This window comes from Tenrec ecaudatus, chromosome 1, assembly GCF_050624435.1.
Source record: "Tenrec ecaudatus isolate mTenEca1 chromosome 1, mTenEca1.hap1, whole genome shotgun sequence".
NCBI lineage: Eukaryota > Metazoa > Chordata > Mammalia > Afrosoricida > Tenrecidae > Tenrec > Tenrec ecaudatus.
Window position 1 is genome coordinate 1,363,135 of NC_134530.1, and position 21,055 is coordinate 1,384,189.

At 41.7% G+C, this 21,055-nt stretch overlaps 1 protein-coding gene across 1 annotated transcript; it reads right to left on the reverse strand.

Annotated features, from left to right (window-relative positions):
* Window positions 1-6,899: 6,899 nt before the first annotated feature.
* LOC142430125 (vomeronasal type-2 receptor 116-like) lies at window positions 6,900-16,524 on the reverse strand. Its single transcript, XM_075535165.1, has 7 exons — window positions 16,364-16,524; window positions 16,178-16,237; window positions 13,557-13,848; window positions 11,401-12,207; window positions 9,703-9,930; window positions 8,241-8,364; window positions 6,900-7,813 (listed from the first exon to the last, which is right to left on the reverse strand). The coding sequence occupies exons 1-7, from the start codon at window positions 16,522-16,524 to the stop codon at window positions 6,900-6,902; spliced, it is 2,586 nt and encodes an 861-aa protein (XP_075391280.1).
* Window positions 16,525-21,055: the final 4,531 nt, after the last annotated feature.

A 21,055-nucleotide genomic window follows, 5' to 3' on the forward strand; every position in this document is an offset into this window, starting at 1 on the left:
TGTCACTATGTGGGAAGCTGATGGATAAGTTTTCCTTTTGGAAAATTTGTAGGAAGCTGATAGATAAGTGTACTCTACAATGTGAAGATGCAGGATTCCACTGCTTTCAATGGGCTTTAGGGGGGAAATGAATTTCCCAAGGATGTTATCTTGCTTGGATCCACAATCAAGGGTCTTGGAAACAACAGTCAAGAGATCAAACAACACAGGCGTATGGAAAACAACATGAGTGAGTGGACAGAGCCGCTCTTCACCCCTCTCTCCAGAAAAACTTGTGGGAAAAACGGTAGAAGCCTGACTTCCAGACCACCCTCTGGGAAAAGCCAGCAACTGCCATAAAGGGACAAGAGGAGAAACCAACGAGAAGAATCCTCAAAAGTGGAACCGAGGAGAATCGAAGGGTAATGTTCAGCGTGGGCAGGATGCTTCTGAGAAATCAGTGGCTCCAGACAAAAGGGGGGAGTGTATAGCCCCTTCCACATCTCCTGCCACTGGTCAAATACACTCCCACAGCATCATTGAGAGAGGTTGAGTGGGAGCATGGCCAGGATGATACACAGTCTTATTAGGCCCAGGACCAGAAGAGCACCAACAACTGGCTCATGGAAAGCGAGCCAGATTTGGGAAACCTGAGGCTGCAGTGGACTGACTGGAACCTTGGTGTTTGGATTTTGGTAGTTTCACCAGATCATCAGTGGGACTGGCAGTGTCCAAGCAGGTGTAGAATCTATAGGATACCTATTAGGGGAGGCAGCAGACTCAGTAGTGGGTGGGCATTTCTCCATGGGCCCAGAACTCAAGTGCTAACACCAGCCTGCCCTTGGGTCCATCTCCAAACAGAAGCTGGGCCCAACACCATCGTCCAGATGCTGCAGGAGATAATTTTGGTGAACACTAATTTTTCACTGGTTGCTTTTCTCTCAAAATGCTGATTTGATCAATCATTGTCAGAGACCCAATGGAGACATGGGGATCTGAATCCACACCCTGCCTTTGTTGGAACCCATGTTGAATAGTTTGCTGAGTTTGGCCCCTACTGTGGCTGGGCTAGCGCAGAATTGCCTGCCATTCTCAATGTCAAAGAGTCTGTGGGCTGTGTGTATTTAGTCAAACATAAATCAAATGGCAATCAATAGGATCGTGTCTTGGAAGGAGTAGTCTATCTCTGTACACTGGAGGAAAAAGGAAAAACAGCACAACAATCTACAGCACATGAGATTGACCCGGAGGAGCTCCTGAAGGAGAAAAGGACTCAGAGCTTCCCACAAGGGAGATGACAGATTCGATCTCCAGTTACTTTAAGTGGATGGAGGAAAAATAGAGAGAAAGGAGTAGAAACAAAAGCCCTAATCCAGTAACTCGTGAATTCTTTAAAGGAATATTCTGATAAAAGGAAAGAAAAGTTAGCAATCATAATGTACCTTGTAACAGAAACACAATAGACAGATGTTAAAATAGTGTAACTCAACAGCATTGTGGAAAACAAAACAGCAGGACAGAAACATTGGAAACAAGAATCAGTGATCTGGAAGATAAATCGCTCAAGAACAAACTATAAGACCCAAATTATAAAAATTATATATATAAAAAAAACCTAAGAATACAATGGGGCACTATGAATATGAACAATATACTTCTGATAAATGTCCCAGAAAAGAAAAGAAGAGATAATAAATACTGAGCTTCTAAGAAATTAGCACTTCCTTAACATCATAATGGAACATAAAATAACTAAGCAGAAACTCCATAGAACTCCAAACAAAATTGGCCCTGAAAGGAAATCATGTTGACATATAATAATCAAACTTTCCAACGTTAAAGAAAAGGAACCAATCCCAAGAGCAATCCAACAAAACAAGAGCAGTGATCAAGAAAGGCCATGCTATCAGGATATGTGCAGATTTTTCCACTTAGATCATTCAGGCAAGATGGCAATGGAATGATATTGTCAAAATTTTGAAGGAAAAAATTATTCAATAAAAATGCTATATTTAGCAAAATTATGAGAGAGAAATTAAAGTAATTACAGATGAGTAAAAATGAAAGGACTTTATGAAAATAGAATCACCTTTACTAATGTATTAAAAGGAATTAGATGGGTTGATAAATCTAACAACAATAGAGAGCAACCTATAAAAACATTAGAAAAGAAAGCGTCACAAAAAATTCTATACATGCAATACTAAAAGTGAAGCAGACAAAAATTGAATCAAGGAATCATAGGCAACATTCTGCTATAGAGTTATAAATAGACAAGTAAACACACGGAAGCAGGGGGAATAGCATAGACAAAAATAGTCAAAAAAGATTTTGAACCATTCTCCAAATAAAGAAACTATTTTGAAATTGAAAAGACAACCACATGAACAAATCACTTTCAGAGAAGATTTTAAAACCTCAATAAAACTAACAAAAGGAAAATCATCTAAGCAAGGCAAACAATAAGAAAACAAAAAAGTAGAGAATCCACCAGACAACCAAGAGATGAAAGGTACGAAGCACACACAAAAAAACATGAAAGCTGAACCCGATCACACAATAAAAAACATAATTGAATGAAACCAACAAACTTATATTTATCAATCACAATTCTGAATATAAATGGACTAATATCATCATTGAAAGACATCAAAGCCCATATGGAAGAAGCAAACCAGCCTGTGTGATCACGAGGTGCAGAAGGGATCAGTTATCAGGCATCAAAGAACAAAAAATCATATTATTCTGTGCTCACCTGTATGATACGATCACTGAAGACATTTGGGTGCATAAGCAATTATGGCGAAGAAAGCTGATGGTGCCTGGCTATCAAAAGATATAGCGTCTGGGGTCTTAAAGGCTTGAAGGTAAACAAGCGGCCATCTATTTGAGAAGCAACAAAGCCCACATGGATGAAGCACACCAGTTGGTGTGATCACGAGGCGTCGAAGGAATCAGTTATCCGGCATTATCAAAACAAAAATTCTTATTATAGTGAATGATGGGGGAGTGCAGAGTGGAGACCCAAAGCCCATTTCTAAGCCACGGGAAACCCCCTTACAGAAGGGTCTCAGGGAGGAGACGAGCCAGTCAGGATATGATGTAGCAGGGATGAAAAATACAACTTTACTCTAGTTCCTAAATGCATCCTCCTACCCCTCCCCCCCAATCATGATCCCAATTCTACCTGGAAACTCTGACTAGACCAGAGGATGTACACTGGTACAGATAGAAACTGGAAACGCAGACAATCCATGGCGGACGATCCCTTCAGGACCAGTAGTGTGAGTGGCTACACTGGGTGGGTAGAGAGAAGGTGATTTGGAAAGGGAGAACCGATTACAAGGATCTACATGTGACCTCCTCCCTGGGGATTGACAACAGAAGAGTTGGTGAAGGGAGATCCTGGACAGGGCAAGATATGACAAAGTAATCATTTATAAATTATCAAGGGTTCATGAGGGAATGGGGATTGGGGAGGGAGGGGAAAATGATGACGTGATGCCAGGGGCTTAAGTGGAGAGCAAATGTTTTGAGAATGATGAGGGCAATGAATGTACAAATATGTGTTATACAATTGCTGTTATGTATGGATTGTGATAAGAGTTATATGTGCCCCTAATAAAACGATTAAAAAATAGACTAATACAATGGATTTTAAAAAAACAAGGGACTTTAATATGCCGCTTAGCCGAAACATGCCTTAGAAATAAAGGTAAACATAGACTCACAATGAAAGGATGGAAAAAATACCAACCTATTAGTCATCAAAAGAAAGATGTAGCAATATTAATCTCAGACAAAATAGACATCTAGTTTAATGATATAATAACTGGCAAAGAAGGTCACTATATAATTATGGAAGTCTTAAATTATCAAGAAACCATTACTTTCATTAAAATCAATGTACCGAATGAAAAAGCATCCAAACATATCAATCAAATTCTCACAGAAATGAAGAGAAAAATAAGTTAAGTTATATAAGACTGAGAGACTTGAGTACATCACTTTCAACTAAAGATTCATCAATTCTAAAGAAAACCAACAAGGACACAGAAAAAATAGTCAACTTGCTCTCAGATAGATATAGAACACCTCACCAACGAAATTCCTTTCTCTTCCTTCTCTAGCAAAATTCCTTCTCTTCCTTATGGTAGCTATTCTACAACAAATCATATTTTAGATCACAAAAGAAGCATCTGTAAATTAAAAAAAACATTGATGTACGACAAACCGTCATGTGAGATCACAAGGCCATACATTTAGAAATCAACCACAGAGAGATAAACTCCAAAAATCATAATACATGGAAATTGAAAATAAAAACGAGGACCTACTGAAAATGCACTATGAATGCACATCAAATGATTTCAAGAAAACAGTCAACAAAGGACCCATAGATTAGGAAAAAAATACTCAGTGATAACACATCAGATGAAGGGATTATCTCTGAAATATAAAGAAAATTACAACATCTAAAACACAAAAATATAAATAAGACAGTCAAAAATGGACACATAACATGAATAGACAATTAAAAAAATTTGACATCCAGCTGGCCAACAACCCCATGAAGAAACATGCGCATTCATTCACAGTAAGAGAAATACAAGTTAAAAGCACACTTTTAGCAAAAGTCCATGAAAGAAGGAATAATAAGTGCTGGAGGGAATGTGGAGTTATGAAAATGCGATCGCATTGCTGGTAGGACGGTAGAATTGTACTACCATGCAGGAAATCAGTACGACACTTCTTTAAACAAATGCAATACAAATATCTTATGACCCAGCAATCTCTCTACTGGGTATATACCTTAAAGGCATAAAGAATACAACATAAACAGGCATATGCACATCTATGTTTATTGAAGCAGTTTCCATAATATCTAAGTCTCAAAACAACCAAGATCCCCTATTATAGAGGAATGGATGAACACACTGGGTTACATATGTACAATGGAATATTACGTTTATAAAAACAAACAAAACAACTCTATACACTGCTTGCAAAGGACAAAGCTAGAGAATATTATGCTGAGCGAACTTGGCCAATTTTACACGGGTAAATATTTAAGAACACCATTAATATAAGGAAAAACAAAGAAATGTGGATTATACAAGAAAAGATAAGGCTTGGAAAGCTATAAGATGGCCAGGGACAAGGGGCAAGAAAGAGGAGGTAAGGATGGGATAGGATACTGAGGAAGAAGGGAGAGTGTTAACAGAGAATAACTTTTGATTTCATTTCTTGAGATGGGCCATGCAAATAGAAACAACGTGCTATTTTAAAAAAGAAACTATAATTGGTTAATTTGTAAAAATCCCACCAGCTTCCTAGTCCCTTAAACTGCAATAATAGTCTGAGTGGGAGAAACATAAAATAACAGGAAAACGAAAGAGGACTTGGAGAATTTAGTGACAAACAGGCAAATTTGCAGAAAAAGAAACAAAAAGACACATTGCATGGGACAAATTTGCAAAACATAGAAATAAATAAAGTGTTCTGCCATCTAGTGGATTCAGATCCGTAGCAACATTATGGAACAGAGTACATTTGCCAAACGATCATTTAAAATGGGAAAGAGAAAACGTTTCATTCTGAGGACTAACATGCTCTTCATGGGAGCCATGGTATTTTCAATCCTCTCATATACATGTGAGAACTGGAGAGCAAATCAAAAAGTGTAGAAATCATTAATTCATGTGAATGATAGTGTTGGTGAAGAAAAGCAAATAAACGAAGGACAGCCATAGAAAAGAAAAAAATATTTCAAAGAAGGTCAGTGAGAATGCTCTTAGAAATCAGCTTGGAAAGCCTTTATCTCATGCACTTTTGACTTGGTAACAAGAAGTACCAGTTTCAAAGCGGGTGCATAAGCAAATGTGGTGAAGAAAGCTTATGGTGCATGGCTATCAAGAGATATAGCGCCTGAGGTCTTAAAGGCTTGAAGGTACACAAGCGACCATCTAGCTCAGTAGCAACAAAGTCCACATGGGAGAAGCTCAGCAGCCTGTGTGATCACGAGGTGTCGAAGGGATGAGGTATCAGTGATCAGAAAACAAAAAATCATATCATTGTGAATGAGGGGGAGTGCCGAGTGGGGACAGAAGCCCATCTGTAGACAACTGGCCATCCCCTTATGGAAGGTCACTGGGAGTAGACAAGCCAGTCAGGGTGCAGGGTAGCAATGACAAAATATAAAACTTTCCTCTAGTTCCTAAATGCTTCCTTCCACCCACTATCAGGATCCCATTTTTACCTTAAAAACCTGGGTAGACAAGAGGATGTACACTGGTAGAGATAGGAACTGGAAACACATGAAATCCAGGACGGATGATCCCTTCAGGACCAGTAGTGAGAGTGGCGATACCAGGAGGGTGGACAAAGGGAGGGGTCGAGAGGGGGAACCGATTACAGAGATCTAAATATAACCTGCTCACTGGGGGACGGACAACAGAGAAGTGGGTAAAGGGAGACGTCATACTGTGTAAAATATGACCAAATAAATAATTTATAAATTATCAAGGGTTCATGGGAGAGGGTGGCATATGCAGTTTGGGGAAAATGAGGGGCCAATGCTAGGGGCCTACGTGGAGAGTAAAGGTTTTGAGAATGGTGAGAGTAATGAATGCACAAATGTCCTTTTTACAATTCATGTGTATATGGATGGTGATGAGAGTTGTCTGAGCCCCCAATAAAATGATTTTCTTTAAAGAAGCACCAGTCTTTAGGAAAGGAGTAAATACTCTGTAAAGCAAAAGGTCTGCAACATAGAGGGTGGCACAGAATGATATGAATCGGTGGCTGCTACAGTTGTGAGGATGGTGCAGGACAGAGCAGTGGTCTGTTCCTCTGCACCAAGGGTCGCTAGGAACAAGAACCAACTGTACAGAAACTAAACGAAAACAAGTAATATTTGGTCACTTTTCCTCAAAGCATGTTTTATTCCTTAACCCTTTTGATGTGTTCCTATCTGGATGCAGGGAGATGACATAGCACTTGGGGGCAAAGATGCAGCCTAGAAGCCCCACACTGGAGGCCAAGATGGAGAAGATCTCCACAGCCACCATGACCTTGCCCTGGGTGCTGTGGTAGACAGGGAGGAAAGTCACCCAGACACTGCAGAACACCAGCATGCTGAAGGTCAGGAACTTGGCCTCATTGAAGGTGTCAGGCAGGTTCCTGGCCTGGTAAGCCAAGAAAAATGTCCCCAGGGCCAAGAAGCCCAGGAATCCCAGGACACAGTAGAAAGCCGTGACTGACCCTTTGTTACACACAATGATGATGTTTCTGGGCTCTGAGTGTGTGTCTATGTCCACAAAAGGGGGAGAGGTGCCCAGCCAGAGAACACAGATTATGAGTTGGATCAAGGAGCAGATGGGAACCACAACATTAGAAGCCCCAGACTGCAGCAACCGCCTCATGGTTCTTCCAGGTGTCAAGGCCTTGAATGCCAGAATCACAGTGATGGTTTTGGCTAAAACCGTGGAAACAGCCACAGTGAACACAACTCCGAAGGTGATTTGCCGGAGGATGCAGGTGGCTGTGTCGGGACGGCCAATGAAGAGTAAGGAGCAGAGGAAGCAGAGGAGGAGGGAGAGGAGCAGGACATAGCTGAGGGTCTGGTTGTTGGCCTTGACTATGGGGGAGTCTCGATGCTTCACGAAGATGCACAAGACCCCTGCAGTGATGAGAGAGAAACCCAGGGCTGTACAAGCCAGAGCCATCCCTAAGGGATCATCATAAGCCAGGAAGATCACAATTCTGGGCAGACAGCGGTTCCTCTCCATGTTGGGATACTGACTTTGAGGGCACTCCTTACAGGTATCACTATCTGGTGAGAAAATTGAAAAGGAGTGTAAAGAGAGAAAGGAAAACTGTTTCAACGGGTAGACTGTGCTGGACAGAAGGGACTGTGTTTTGAAATTTTCATCTTTACTTCATCTGGCAACTTCCTATTTCTTTTTATAAACCCCATATCAGCTATCTATGAAATGTTATGTGACATTTTACAATAGTCCTCCTTAGTGACTTTTGTGTGGATTCCACTCGTAGTCCGCCCATGAGGGCAGAACAAAACTGGACTCCAGGTTGTTTCTGTAACTTTGATCTCCTGTACATAGATAGGAGTTCTGTCTTCTGAGCTACCTTTTTGGAAAACTCAGAATGTGCTTTAGTGCTTACCTGTTTGTGCCACCCAGGACTCCAGGAGGCTGGTTAGAAGCGAGAGAAGCTGACTGTGGTGTTTTGTCAATTCTTACCTGTTTGATTAGATATTTCTCCCTCGGGACATGAAATACAATCAAAACAGCAACTAGGCTTCCATTTCTGAGGGATTTTCATGAATCCTGCATCACAGCTATTGCTACACACAGAGTGAGGAGTCTGTAACAAAGAAATCAATGATAATAGTCCAGTTGTCTTGTATGAATCGATCATATTACCAAAGAATATGATCAGCGTGCATAATGATGTTTTGTTTTTCTTTAATAATCCTGACTCATAAGGGCCCGAATAATCCTGCATCACAATGATACTACTCCTATAACACACAGTAGAACAGCCCCATCAGGATCCAAGTCTGTATTCTTCAGGAAGCGGATCAACAGGACTTCCTCTGTTGGAGCCAATGTAGGGTCCCATCACCACCCTTCTAGTTAGTATCCAAGATGTTAACTGCTGCACTACCAGTCTGATAACGTATAAAAGGGTTTTTTAGATACCCTCATACTTTGACCTTGCTGGGTGCATACAGTGATGTCAAGCAAAATAACGATCCATCCTTAGGATGCAAGTTAAATAGAATAAAATTTGTTTTTACAAGAAAAAAGGAAATGAGGAAGTTTGATTTGATTTGTACATGTGTGCTATCATAAGTGGAGGTCAACCAGAAACAATGGGTTCAAGAGTAGAAACCATTGTGAGTATGCAGCAGGGCTGAGAGAGCAGTGTTTTCTTCTATGGTGCACGTCATTGCTATGGGTTGGAACTGACTCGATGGCACCTGTCAGCAACAACAAGGCAATGGGACATGAAGGACTTCTGGTCAACAACTAACTGAAAGGTGGGCTGTCTGAAGTCACGTCAAGTCACCACAGAATGAAGCAGACCTACTTCCGTAAAGATTAGAGCCAAGGAACCTCTATAAGAAAACACATGAATCAGGATTAACGGACAAAAATAGGTTTGAGGTTTGTTTGTTTTTTATAATTGGTGTTGGAGTTCATGGCTTTCAAACAATAAATTCAACCAAAATCAGTGAGTACTCTCTCAACTTATCTGAGAAAGATGTAAATTGAATTTTTAAATTAGTTTATATTGCTGAATCATTAGTATTGTCGTGTTAGTCTGGTATATAAAATATTTTGATATTATTTGTATTATATATTCTATGTTATATACATATCCCTCAACTTTATTCTGACAAGTGGTGGCACATGCACTCAATACTAACACAAACACAGATAGCAAAGAAAAAAGTTTGACCACCTGCCTCTGTGAACATTGCAGCCTAGAAATCCTAGGGAGAAATTCCACTCCGTAACATATGGCATTGCCTAATTCAAGGTGGTCCCTCATATCCTCTAGAGCAAGACACCCCCCCCAAGTAAACCCCACCAGACCACATTAAACAATAGCGATTTTGTAATGGGTTACGTGGCCAGAGGATTATTATCATGAATTGTTTTTGCTTTGGGATATATATGAGGAATTCATCCAAACCTCAGTGAATCCAAAAGCCCATTCTATCAGCTCTTCCTGGATCACCAAACTTTGCCCACGTAGACCCTGGGCGATGAACTCTCCGACTTTGATGGGAAAGCCAAGATCACCAGGAAAATTCAGAAAGTTCAGAATATCATACCGTGACACACAGTTTCTGTTCTCATTCAGGGAGACGTGATCTCCAGCACTGTTTTCCAGCTGCGTAGTCCTTATGAATGGGTGGAGCTAAGGAGAGAAATCATTAACAAAGGAGATTATCATGGACATTAAAGACAAAACATTCCGGTGTGAACTAAAGGGATGTGTAGTTGCCAAGCAGTTACACAGGTTTTCTTCATGTGTGTCAATCTCCCTTTCTGAACAGGTATCATTTCAGGATGTTCACCGACTGTTCTGCATGTTCAGGAAGAGCACTCTAGCCTAGCCCAGGGAAATGAAAACTTCAAGCCATAACAATTAAGCAAGTGTGTTTCACAACAACACTAGTTGTTAACAGAATGAACTGCTACATCTGGTTTTCTTCTTCATACTTGCCAGACTATTGGGGAATTTTTGTTCTTTCTGTAGTGAAGTTGACTAAGATGGAATCACCAACATTTAGCCAGTAGTCAAGAGAAAATAAAATAATTTGTGCTACCTGTGCCTCGGGAATAATCCCTATACATTTCTAGAAAATTTCACTGCTACTGACTGTATTAGGAATCAAGATAGTCAACCCCAACCATTGGCTTTCACAGGGCTCCTGAGATGATTCAGCACATTCAGGAAGAGACAAAGATTCCTTGTCAATAGACAGTTGAACATAGATGTATGGATTCCTTTCTGGAGTTTTAATTCCTTTGGTCGATATGTCTACTATGGTCCCCTGTGCTGTAATGGTTAAGCATCAGCCTGCTATTCACATGGTCAGCCGTTCAAAACCACTAGCAACTCTAAGGGAGAAAGACTGGGCTTTCTAATTCCATAAATAGTTACAGTTTCATAAGCCCACAGAGGGTCACTTGAGTCAGCAATGACTTAATCGTAGTGAGTCTGAGATATATCTATTATCACAAGTGTTGGCTTCCCTCTCATACAATGATCTGTGGATTATTTGACTAGCGGGCTTTCTCCCAACTACCAGAAAAGAAACTCACTGCCAGCCAGTGACTCAAGTGCATTCTCAGAAAATCCCGGGTTGTCAAATTGATTATGATTCATAATGACCCTAGAGATCAGCGTAGAATTGCCCCTATGAATGTTTTTTGAATCGTTTTATTGGGGGCTCATACAACTCTTATCACAATCCATACATACATCAATTGTGTAAAGCACATTTGTACGTTCCCTGCACTCATCATTCTCAAAATATTTGCACTCCACTTAAGCCCCTGGATTCCAACAACCCATGATTTATTTTCCATACTTCTTTAGTATGATTTGAAATTTGGAAATATTAATCATCACTCAATTTGAAGATTACATTAGATTACAAAAATAAAACTCGCTGCCATCGTGTCAATGCTAAATCATAACGACTCTACTCTTTACAGGAGGAGAAATCCTACTGCTGGTTTCAAACTGCTGACCATGTGATTCACAGCCCAATGGTAACCACTACGACACCAAGGTCGAATAATGAAATTTTAATTCAACAAATTAAATCTCAGCTACTAACAAGCGATTATTAAGAATCATTTGCCAAGGAAATTTTACCTGCCAAGGGAGAAGCACAGGGAATTCTGCTTCCATCTGGTACCTAGATTCCTCGCCCATGAAAATCAGGTCATGGAGGGCATGGGCCAAGAGGTGAACAACATTATAGAGATCATTGGTGGATTTCATTATGGTCATGTCTAATAATCTGTCAGTCAACTGCTCCAAGGAGGCATTGGGTGGGCACACCAAAATTTCCCCACATACAGTTCCTGCAAGTGAGCAATCAAAAGCATAGAGCCAGTACTTGGTAAGGAAGAAGTCTTCTGGGTACTTGGAAGGAGTCACTGTCCTGAGAAAGTGTTTGAAACCAGGTATCTCAGAGTTCTGGTGTGAAAAGAAAAGAGCCCCATGGAAAATGTCTAATAAAAAAGCAGGTGGTAAGAAATAAAAATCCCACTTGGACGTAATGATCCATATCTTGTGGGTTATTAAATTATAGTCATCGATGAATCTCATAGTTACTAATGTACTGGTCTCACCATAAACGATGAATGCATTTGCTGTTGATTTCAGGACTCTGGGGAGGTAGTTCACATCTCTTGGTGTGTTTATTATCTTGGTCACGGGAACTTTTTCTACGAGTGCCACACACACTCCTTGGGTAGTCATCTCTTTGATAAGGTACCCAATGAACTCTTCGCCTTTTGTTTCATCTGGCACTAAGATGCCAACCCATGTCCATCCAAAATGGATCAATAAGGAGACCAGGGCTGACGCCAGAAAACTGTGTTTGAGGGAAATTTGATAGAGAGAGGAAAACTGGTCCTTCGTTTTCAGCAAAGGATCAAAAGTGCCGTAGGATATCTACATCAGAAGAGAGAAATATGCCATGTGAGTTCGCAGAAGCAAAATGAAAAACAGAACTGTAGTTTCACGTGATGCTGACACATAGTGATGTGGTGTGAACAAAGCAGAGCTGCGCTCCACTGACTTCATCACTGTGACCATTGGAGGCAGAGTGTCAGGGACCTCATAGGTGGTGTGTGAGTGGGGCAGTGAACTTAGACTCAGAGTAACACAGAGCAGGACTGCTCACAGCGTTTTCTAGGCTGGATCTCTGTGGGAACAAATGACAACGTCTCTCTCCCATGGAGAAGCTGGTGAGTTGAAACTGCTGACCTTTCAGTTAACAGTTTAGCCCTTAGCAGCTACACGGCCAGGGCTCCTTTAACCAACCTATCACTGCTGAATAGAACCCTGTGGGTGTGAAGCAACATTGAGAATCAGATGTACCGGGTTCAATTTCCGACTCTATTGAGTGTAGCTCAATGATCTCAGGCAGGTTAGATAAGTACTGTGCATCATAGTTTGCACATTTCCAATCGCTGTCCTAATCATCGTGCCTTGTCATTTCCTCATGACTGGGGCTGTGTGTGTTAGTCCATGAAAAGCATTTTAAATTGCGCTAAGGATAACATTGTATTCCCTCATAATTTTGTGGGTGTCCTAACACTTACACCTGTGGACCCAATCCGTTTAAGAAATGGCTTGTCTGTTATGTTAATGAACCCAAATCTGTAGGGCTTGTCCTAAGCCTGTCACTGCTCAGTGTTGTAAAGAGCAGCACAGACATGGATTCGCAAACACAAATGTGGGGAAATGATCCCATGTGTGGATAGCTCAGGAATCAGGGAACAAACACTGAAGACAGAAAAAGATCACCTCCCAGAATGACAAAGCATGAGCCTCCCTCTAAATTCAGTGCCCTGAATTCAGACTCTAGCCTCTAGTGTGAGAAATGAAAACCCATCTTAAAAACTACTGCTTTGTGGTATTTGTTACCACTGCACTAAGTAACTAAGGCAACGCCCACACAGCACACAGTTAGTTCTAACAATTTTAAGTGGAAGAAGAAATAAATAACTTAATGAAGGATCATGGAATTAATTCTTCCATTAGGGTGTTTATGCTTCAACGTATTCCAGACAGCTAGTTTGCAGGTCTGAGAGGATCTGAGCAACAGAATTTCTAGAAGCCACTTTGGGTTGGCCCAGAAGCAACAGTACATATCTACCTGTCTCATTTTCAAGCTAGAATATTTTTTACAACTCATTTAAAAGCAATGGAAAGTACGTTTGTCTCTCTTCTCTTCCACTTAAGTGCCAGAATAAGCAAAATCAGCAAGGAAAGCTCCGCTGCCCCAGTGTTCATACCTGTGGCATCCTGTAGAGTTCCAGCAGGGGCCCCGCTTGCACAAAAAACTCAGAGGGGATTCCTGCAATGACTGCCATGTTCTTGGTGTGTGTCTCGCAGGTGTAATTAGGGATGGGGGGCTCGTTTTCTGACAGCCACCCGAGGACGCTCTCCAGAGTTCTGAAAACACTAGGAAAGGCATTGTAGAGCCGGAAACCCAGGGATATGTTGGGGAGTACCAGGGGACTCTTGTTAATCTCCTCAATGGCAAAAAGAAATAACAGAACATAACCATAATTTTGGAAATTCAACCTGGAAAAGGTAAAAAAAATGAATGCACTTTAGAAATAAAAAGGATACACTTAAAATCCTACACAGGCTTCTCTTAATTATGATACACAGATATTCTGTGTTTTATTCAAAATTGAAGCTTTGTGGCAAGTGTGCATTGATCAGGTCCAACAACAAGATTTTCCAAAAGTGTGTGCTCCCTTCATGTCTCTGTGCCACAGTGCTTAAGTCTCACTGTAATCTAAACTGTGCCCATTGGCATTGCATTCTTAGTAGGCTACAGTCTAGCGTCAACCCAAATTGGTTATGCCCTGAGACGTACGAGGAAAAATCAATATTGTGACTTGCTGTATGGACCTGTTTTGATTAAGAACCTGCAATTTTAAAAAGGCATGATTGTCCCGAACCAAGAAGAGCTATTGCGAGGTTTTGACTGAAATGTTAGTGCACAGAAAATGTTGTGTTTATAGCTTTGGGTACTCAGCTTTTGTGCATGCTGTTCCTAAATCATCAACAGGTTCACACCTAAAATCCTACCCTGGGAGAAGAGAAAAAGATTTCCTAAAGTGAGTTAATATTAAAAACACATGAGTTCATTGAGGTGAAGGGATTACAAAGGAAGTCTTTCACTTGTATGTATGTTTACTTCTCAAACGGTGAATTTTGGAGTTGACTCACAAAAAGTCAGTGCATTAGGAACGTGGGAAGTAGACAACTCGATAAAGCAAATGATTGTGATCCACACAATGAAGCCAGGCAGGACAGCGAAGGCAACAGAGAAAGCTTGGAGGAAGAACAGCTTGAGGACACAATGGAATCATCAGCATTTCTTGGTGAAGATGTCCACAGTCAGACAGCATTTGAGCGAGCTCTACACAAACAACACTTTGATTCTGATGGTATTCTCCCCCTTGTGCACACAACCTGTTTTTCTCACAGATTATTCCCCCATTCTTCACTTCAACCCCGTGCCCCCTAAGCTTCTCAACTAACCTTTCCAGTTGTCATTATCATTCTGACTTCACAAAAAGAGGTCTTCACAAGAGCACATTGCTCAAGGCAGACTTTCTTTAATTATAAAGATAAACCATTTCTCTTTCTTTTATTGCATTTAATGATGATTCAGATGACAGTTTGATTTAAGATTTACAGGTAAGTATTTCCTCAACACAATAGGTTGAGGGGTTCACCTCACCTCCATGGCTCCAGAGAAAATCCTCAGAATTTTTGCAAAGTACACTTCTGATACAGTGTGCCTCATAATTTTATGGGACAGATCGCCAGCATCTGAGAAATGTCACCTGAAGACATAGGTAGTCTTGGGCAGTGGTAATTACACAGTGAACAAGAAACCATGTCACCATAGCACAGATTCTGCTTCTACATTTAACTGACATCTCTTTTCTTCCAATCCCACAGAATCCTCCTACAGAGCTAGGTCTCTTCATGTTTACCAACGCTGGTGGGAGGAATTGCCCAGGAAGTGGAAAACACAGGCTTCTGTATGTTTCCTTCCTAATCTATAGGGCACACTGACACTTATATTTTCACATGCAGGGAAACCCATGTGAATTTATTCACTACAGATTAGTAAGTAAGCATAAGAAAGCCTAGGCTGGCCCTGCTTATCAGGGAATCTGTCCGTGGCCTAGTGGAGAAAAGCAGTCTGACTCACACAGAGAAACCTGCCGACCTGTGCTCTTCAGTCCTTGTCCGTTGATTCTTTCTGGCTGCTCTACAAAGGACATGAAGACCTTGCTGCGGAGACAAACACAGTGATCGCCCTGAGAGGGCAACTTGATGGCTTCCCCCTAATTTGAAAACTGTATATCAATGACTTTCCTTTAACACTAAACTCCAGCCCAGAGTTTAATATGTTTAAATCCAGAGTCTCATACCTCTCGCATCATAAGTCAGGAATAGGACAGGGTATATGGGTCACGGGTGTGGGAGGTTAAGTCCCTGAGTGACACAGATGGTTAGTGTTTGGTGGCTGAGCAGAGTTCAAGGATCAAATCAACCAAACAGAGGCATGGGAGGACTGCCTGATGATATGCTTCTGTGGAAAAGGCAAATAAGGAAACCCCAAGGAGTCGGTTCTACTCTGTAACACACGGGGCTTCAGAAGTCAGAATTGATTCAACAGCAGCAAGTTTCCATTTTTTACAGCGGCATAATATTTTCTACTCTGAAGAAAAATACACCTAAAGGAAAAGGGGAAAAGATTCAAAATGGTGATTAGAGTAAAAAGAGAACATCAGGTTTGCTGATGTGGGGCATCCATGAAAATAAGGGCCATTGGCCAGGGGACAGGTAGAGACAGTGGCTGCAACAAAGGCTAGAAACCTACCCGGGACCAAGAATGTGGTTCAGGTCCCCCTGCATTTCTTTCTGCAGCAAATACGGCCACCTGAAGCCAGAACAGACTCAAAGTCATCCAAGCAAGGAGAGGGAAGAACTTATGAATCACAGCTCGGGGAGAATCTCAAAGTAGTTTTCAAGTTCCCCATTCACACATAGACACTCAGAGACTTACAGGTTAAATGTCACATTTTGTCTTGGACTGGTCACAAAGAATTTCCACTGTGCTTCTGAGTTGTGTGTCAGCGTGTAGACAGGGAAAAAGCCCCCGAGCACCAGATCCCCATCCCTGTAGACACTGGGCTGCATGTATTCGCGGCAGTCAAAAACGTTCATGCTGGGTTCCTTAGGAAGAATCTGGCAGAACAGAATCAAAAAGAGCAGAGAGAGCATCCCAGCCACAACTCACCAGCCTGAGGCAGAGCCCTGAGTCCCAGGTGAATGGGGAGAAGAAATGGAGAACAGACAAGTCCGCCTGCTGCAGGGAAAAGCTGTAGCTGTGCAGGAGACTGATGAAGTTGCCTGCTCCCTCAGCCACGGAGACAAGACTGGCTGTTGCTCAGCAGGAGGGCAGTGCTGGAAGCAGAGAGCCCCAGATATATATTCATTTGCCCTCAGTGCCACTGTGACCCCAGCTGCCATGTCCTGCTCTTTCTCTCGCTCCCTCTGGCCAGTCCCAAATGGTCACTTCTGAGGGTAAGAACACCTGGGTCCCCTCTTGCCCTGGGGCTGCACATCTGAGACCTGGCCTCTGTGTAAAAACATGGTTGAAAAACAAGCTCGCAACACCTGAGGTTAATTAGACAAGCATGTGGCCTTGGGCTCGGTGCTCTTAAAGAATCTCTATGGAATCAAACTAAGAAGAGCAGCTCTGGGGATTTTTTCACAAGAAACTTGAAGGACAGTGAGTTTATGTGAATGGGGAAGGATCATATTGTTAAATGGTTTAGGATGGTCTCTTAACTCAAAATATGTCATCCATCAACCTCACTGCTTTGTATGCAGAGGTGCCTCTGAATTCACGTGTGCGTTGCTCTGTGTATCTCAAGAACCACAAATAAAATTATGCTACAAAACAAAGACATATTTGAGCACCTTATTCCCCTAATGGCTCCAGGAATCCAGTCAGGCACGATGGAGAGCAAGTTTATCAGTAGCACTTCATGAAGGTTGTGGGCTCAGCCACGCTGGATGCAATGGTGTTTCTTGCAAGGCGCTGAGAGTTGAGGTGTTGGGAGGGTCTGGTGGCAGTCAGTTGCATGGATTGCTCCTAGTTCTCAAGGACCAGGGCCCTGCAGAATCCACGCAAGGAGCTTGCGGTGCCTCGAGTGGCACCCAAAAGCACTATTGACCCTTTTCCAGGCTGCCCCAGATCTGTTGATCACTGAGAAAATGAACATTCAGGATTTCACTTGCTATCAGTTTGCCAAGTGACAAAATAGAATCATCTATATCCAAATGGATTTACCTACAGTGCATATTCCTTGGAGTCTCTAGGTAGTGCAACTGGTTAAGTGCTCAGCAACAAATCAGAAGAGAGCAGTAAAAATACACTCAGAGGAGCCTCCAAAGAAATGTTTGGCAAACTCATTCTAAAAAAATTCTCTGCCACTGAGAAGCATATAGGGCACCAGCATTCAGTGCATATGGTATCAGATGACTTTGAACAAGAAGAAAACAAGGTTGCCAAACTTCAGAGAGTAAACATCAGAAGCAATCACTCTCCATCTGACACCGAAAACTAACTGGACTCTGCTCATTAGACCTTAACCAGCCATAGCTCCATTGAGGCGACATGATTAGGGGTCAGGGCACACTCCATCCCACCTGCACTCTCCCTGTTGTTCTCTGAGTCCAGCTACACTTCTGAATTCTAGTCTCCCACCAATCCTTGTCCCAGAGCTTCAGGTCTGGTAGGACAAGGACTCAGTCCACAGCCCACACAAACCCTGTTTCCAGTAGGGGACCTTGTGGTGGCTGCTATTGACTCAGAGCCCTCTGTGGTCAGTGGTGGGAGTTGGAATTTCTGGTTGCTTCATACTGGGACAAGAGAGCCACCCAAGTCCTGAAGGAAGGGGCCCTGGTGGCTTGGCATCTAAGAACACACTGCTGACTCAAAGCTTGGTGATTGAAGACCACCCACTGTTCCCCATGGAAAGATGCGGCTGTCTACTTTTATTAAGATCAAAGCCTTGGAAGCCCTAGGTGTCAGTCTACCATGTCCTACAAGTTCACTGAGAATGACAGATTTTAATTTCAGAAACAAGGACTGGCACCTGTAAGAAATGACAGGCCGGGGGAGAGGGGATAAGGAGCCATGGTGCATGGGTGCAATTCTGGGGCACACTGCTTAGGGGAATATTCAAACAAAGAGCCATTAAGTGAGGCATCAACTAAGTCCATATAGTGTGTCCATATGTGTCCATAGGGTCTCTTCCAAAGATGACAAGCCTAAAGGCCAAATGTGATGGGGGCAAAAGTATCAGAGCTGAAACTGTGAACACCCAATTTGTAGAAGGCTATGGAGGACCGTGGGAGCCCCAAATCCAACTGTAGACTGTCTAGTCAGATGAAGCCTCCGGCAAGCCACAGGCCAGGAACTCACTGTACTGTGAGCTTTCATGTCAGACAGAGATGGTTGTGCCCTCAATTTTGGTTGATCAAACCAGGGTTTAATGCAATACGTGATCAGTTGATCCACCTTTGACCCAACCTGAATTTGCTCTAAGCTCAAATAGTTCTCCCTTGTTCCACAATACAAATTTCTTCTCTAGCTCTAAAAATATTGTTGATGGTCTCTTCTTTCTTCCTCTTTGTTTCATTTTTAGCTGTGATGCACAGATGTTGTGCTTTCACAGAGACAAGACCTGATGCAATGGTTGAGCATGGGGGGCTGTGGTGTGGGGAGGGTGAGCAGATATGGGGGCACATATTAAGCACAGGAGGGGTGAGGGAGCATTAGACCTGGCTGATGATGCATATACAACTCCTTTTAGAAGCGATGTAACTATGCAAGTATATGATACTCAAATATTGTATAGAGAAAATACTTTCAGAAAAAAATAAAACAAAAGTATCCTGTGTTACTGTGGGTGAAGAAGAGTTTTTGCTTGGTGGGCATTGGGTTTATGTTAATGGTCATGGAATAATTTGAATAAGGAAATCAATAATGGTCCTACAACACAAAGAATATAATCAATGGCAGTGTATTTTTCAAAAGGAAGTTGTTGAATTGGACAATGTTGTCTTCTGTCTATTTTTGCCACAGTTAAAAATTATAATTACATGAATAGCAAAGAATACAAGGACGAAGAAAATGTTTTAAAATTGTGGTAATGATTTTACAACCCTCTGAGATTTGATTGGAGTATGGAATTGTATGGAAAAATCCTTTTGTTGGGGGCTCTCACAGGTCTTATCACAATCCATAGATACATTCATTGTATCAAGGACATTTTTACATATGGTGTCATTATCATTTTCAAAATGTTTACTTTCTACTTGAGCCCTTGGTATGAGCTCATTTCCCCCCCTCTCCCCCTGTTCTCCCTCATGAATCTTTGATAATTCATAAATTATTCTTTTCATTAAACTGTAATTCTTTAAGGGAAGAGAAATCTTTATTTTTTTCGTTTAGCAGATGGTAGATTTCTGGTGTCAGCATCGTCATCAGCTGTTCCAACACTACCCCACAATGTCATCAGCGCTGGGGGTGGCAATTCCATAGAGCCTCCAGAAGAAAGCAGTTGGCACATTGATTTCTGTAAGAAATGACAGGTTGGGGGAAGAAGGGAGAAGGAGCCCTGGTGCACGTGTGCAATACTGAGACCCACAGCTTAGGGGAGTATTCATATAAAGAGTCATCTACGCGAGGCATCAACTAAGTCCACATAGTGTCCATATATGTCCATATGGCGTGATCCAAAGATGACAGGAACAAAATCCATAGATGGCGGAGGGAAACGTATCAGGGCTGAAACTGTGAACACCCAATTTGTAGAAGGCTATGGGGACAGCGGGAGCCCCAAATCCACCTGCAGTCTCTCTAGTGAGGTCAAGCCTCCAGCAAGCCACAGGCCAGGGACTCGCTTTACTGTCAGCTTTACTGTCAGACTGAGACGTTTATGCCCTCGATTTTGGTGGATCAAACCAAGGTATAACACGGTACTCGGTCACTTGATCTGCCTTTGACCCAACCTGGATTGGCTCTAAGCTCAAATATTTCTACGTTGTTCCATGATAGACATTTCTTCTCTAGCTCTTTCGATATTGTTAGTGGTCTCTTTTTCCCTCTTTATTTCATTTTTATCTGTGGTGCACAAATGTTGTGTTTTCAAAGAGACAAAACCTGATGCAATGGTTGGGCATGGGGGGCTGTGGTGTGGGGAGGGTGAGTGGAGATGAGGAGAAAATATTGAGCACAGGAGGGGTGAGGGAGTATTAGACCTGACTGAGGATGCATATACAACTCTTTTTAAAAATGATGTGAGTATGATACGCAAATATTATATCAAGAAAACACTTTGAAAAAAAAAGAAACCAAAATTACCAGTGTTACTGTGGGTGAAGGAGAGTTTTTGCTTGGGGGACATTGCGTTTATGTTAATGGTCATGGGACAATTTTAATAGGATATCAATAATGGCCATACAACACAAAGAATATGATCAATCACTGTGAATTATTCATAAAGACATTGTTGAATTGGAAAAATGTTTTCATGTGTATATTTTTGCCATTATTAAAAATTATAATTATATGAATAACGAAGAATGCAAGGAAGCAGAAAATGTCTTAAAATTGATTGTGGTAATGGTTTTACAACCCTTCTAGATATGATTGGATTATTGAATTGTACTAAAAATCATT